This window comes from Pithys albifrons, chromosome 3, assembly GCF_047495875.1.
Source record: "Pithys albifrons albifrons isolate INPA30051 chromosome 3, PitAlb_v1, whole genome shotgun sequence".
Taxonomy (NCBI): domain Eukaryota; kingdom Metazoa; phylum Chordata; class Aves; order Passeriformes; family Thamnophilidae; genus Pithys; species Pithys albifrons.
Window position 1 is genome coordinate 65,891,115 of NC_092460.1, and position 2,186 is coordinate 65,893,300.

At 49.6% G+C, this 2,186-nt stretch overlaps 1 protein-coding gene across 1 annotated transcript; it reads left to right on the forward strand.

Moving 5' to 3' along the window:
* The first annotated feature begins 913 nt into the window (after positions 1-913).
* LRRC10 (leucine rich repeat containing 10) lies at positions 914-1,750 on the forward strand. The gene has a single exon (XM_071549964.1). The coding sequence runs from the start codon at positions 914-916 to the stop codon at positions 1,748-1,750; it is 837 nt and encodes a 278-aa protein (XP_071406065.1).
* The last annotated feature ends 436 nt before the right edge of the window (positions 1,751-2,186 follow it).

The following is a 2,186-nucleotide window of genomic DNA, read 5'->3' on the forward strand; positions in this document are numbered from 1 at the left end:
ATGGGTCTTGGTGAGAGAAGAACAGTTTACACTGTCACATAACTTTTTAACATCATATCTATCTCTCATAACAAGTGAGAATCTTGATAGAATGAAATTGGTGGGAATTTCTTGACAGGTTTTGGTACAGATACAGGAACTGCGGTAGCACGGTTGGAAGGTGGATGGAGAACAGCCTTGGCACTTTGTGATAGCACATTAAATGACGATTCAGACAAGTAAAACGTAATGAAAAAGGCCCTACAAAGTCAAGAGGGCCAGAGCCCATAGTAAAGACCAGTAAATTAAGAACATAAAGAGTAAAACAGCTCAAGATAGCAATTTGCCAAGTATCTGTGTTAAAGTTTTACGATAAGTACTGGGTGGCAAATTACATTCAGAAATTATGTATCTGGCACCTTGAAAAATGCATCCCTGAAAGTGCCACTCATCTGGAAAGACAATCAGATACAGGCACATATTTTAAACGATTTATCTGAAACTTCTGCTAAAAGTTTCATAAAGGTTAAACATCTGAGTTTAAAAATTTGGTCTTTTGTGAAATTTACTTTGTCAAGCCAACCCCTGCTGCCCTTACTGGCTGCACAATCAGAACAAGAGGTGCAGGGGCAAAATCAGAGAACATTTACAGTATGCAAGAAGAGGCAAGAAGGAATGTTTGCAGGGGGGAAAGTGGGAGTGTGGGTGAGAGAGGGAGACCTGCACTGGGCCGTCCTGTCTATAATCCCCATCACCAAACACTCACTCGGTTATCAGAAACATTTCAGAACCCTTGAGATTAATGGTTGGTGCCATGTAAACAGAGCCTTATATTGGGAAGAGAGAGTTACTGTTAGGCCAGTGCACAGCAGGAGAGGACCAAGGCAGGTCCCTATCCCTTGCAGTCTCGGCCATCCCAAAACAAAATCGTGGGATGGGCAACAGTCTGAAAGCCATAGTTGCTGTTGTGCCCTCCAACAAGTGCCAGAAGTACCTCCTAGAAGATCTAGAAGAGATGCCAGTGGATAAAACGGTGGATCTGAGTGGCAGGCAGCTGAGGCGACTGCCTCTGCACATTTGCTCTTTTAGGGAACTCGTCAAGCTGTACCTGAGCGACAACAACCTGAATCATCTGCCTCCCGAGCTGGAGCAGCTACAAAATCTGCAGCTCTTGGCACTGGACTTCAACAACTTCAAAACACTGCCTCTAGTGGTGTGCACACTGAAGCAGCTGTGCATCCTCTACCTGGGCAACAACAAGCTCTGCAGCCTGCCCTTGGAGCTCCGGTTCCTGCAGAACCTCAAGACCCTCTGGATCGAGTCCAACTGCCTGCAGTACCTGCCCGAGGTGGTGTGTGAGCTCAGCCTGCTGAAGACGCTGCATGCCGGCTCCAACGCGCTGCACACGCTCCCTCCCCAGCTGCAGTGCCTGCAGGAGCTGCGCACCATCTGGCTGTCAGGCAACCTGCTGTCCGAGTTTCCCCCTGTGCTTCTGGACATGCCATTTCTGGAGGTGATTGACGTGGATCGCAATTCCATCCGGTTCTTCCCCAGCCTAGCTCACCTTCCTGGCCTGAAGTTGGTGATCTATGACCACAATCCCTGCAGAAACGCACCCAAAGTGGCCAAAGGAGTGCGTAGGGTGGGGAGGTGGTCAGAGGAGACCCCTGAGCCCCGCAAGCGGTCTGGGGCAGTGATAGATATTACGCTCGATGAGAAACCCTTGCTGCCTCCTATTGCGAAGACAGAGCCAGAAGCTGAGCCCTGCTGACACTCAACTGCCTGTTCTGGCGAAGGTGGCACCACACTCACACCACTACCTGCCCTCTACCTCTCCCTTGCTTGCTGATGCCCAGGCACCACCACACCACCTGGCTAGACTTCAGGAGCAGGTGCAGTGACACCAAAACTCTTATACAGACACTCGCTTTTGCACAGCACCCAGCACTCCCCCTAGAGAAGACTTCCCTCCCCTTTCCCTCTCCTCCCATGACAGGACCATTCAGAGTTCATGGCAGAGATGAACACTCAGTTTAGATGTTTTCCATGGATGGATTGCACAATGCATGCATGGATTTGCTGCTCTTCACCCGTGGGCTCACTCTTGCCACTCTTACCTTGCTGAGGTGTCCGAGCTCAGCTGGAAGCCACTGTTCAAAATGATCACTGCTGAGAGTCACAGCTCTAAAGCAACCCACAGCATTTGT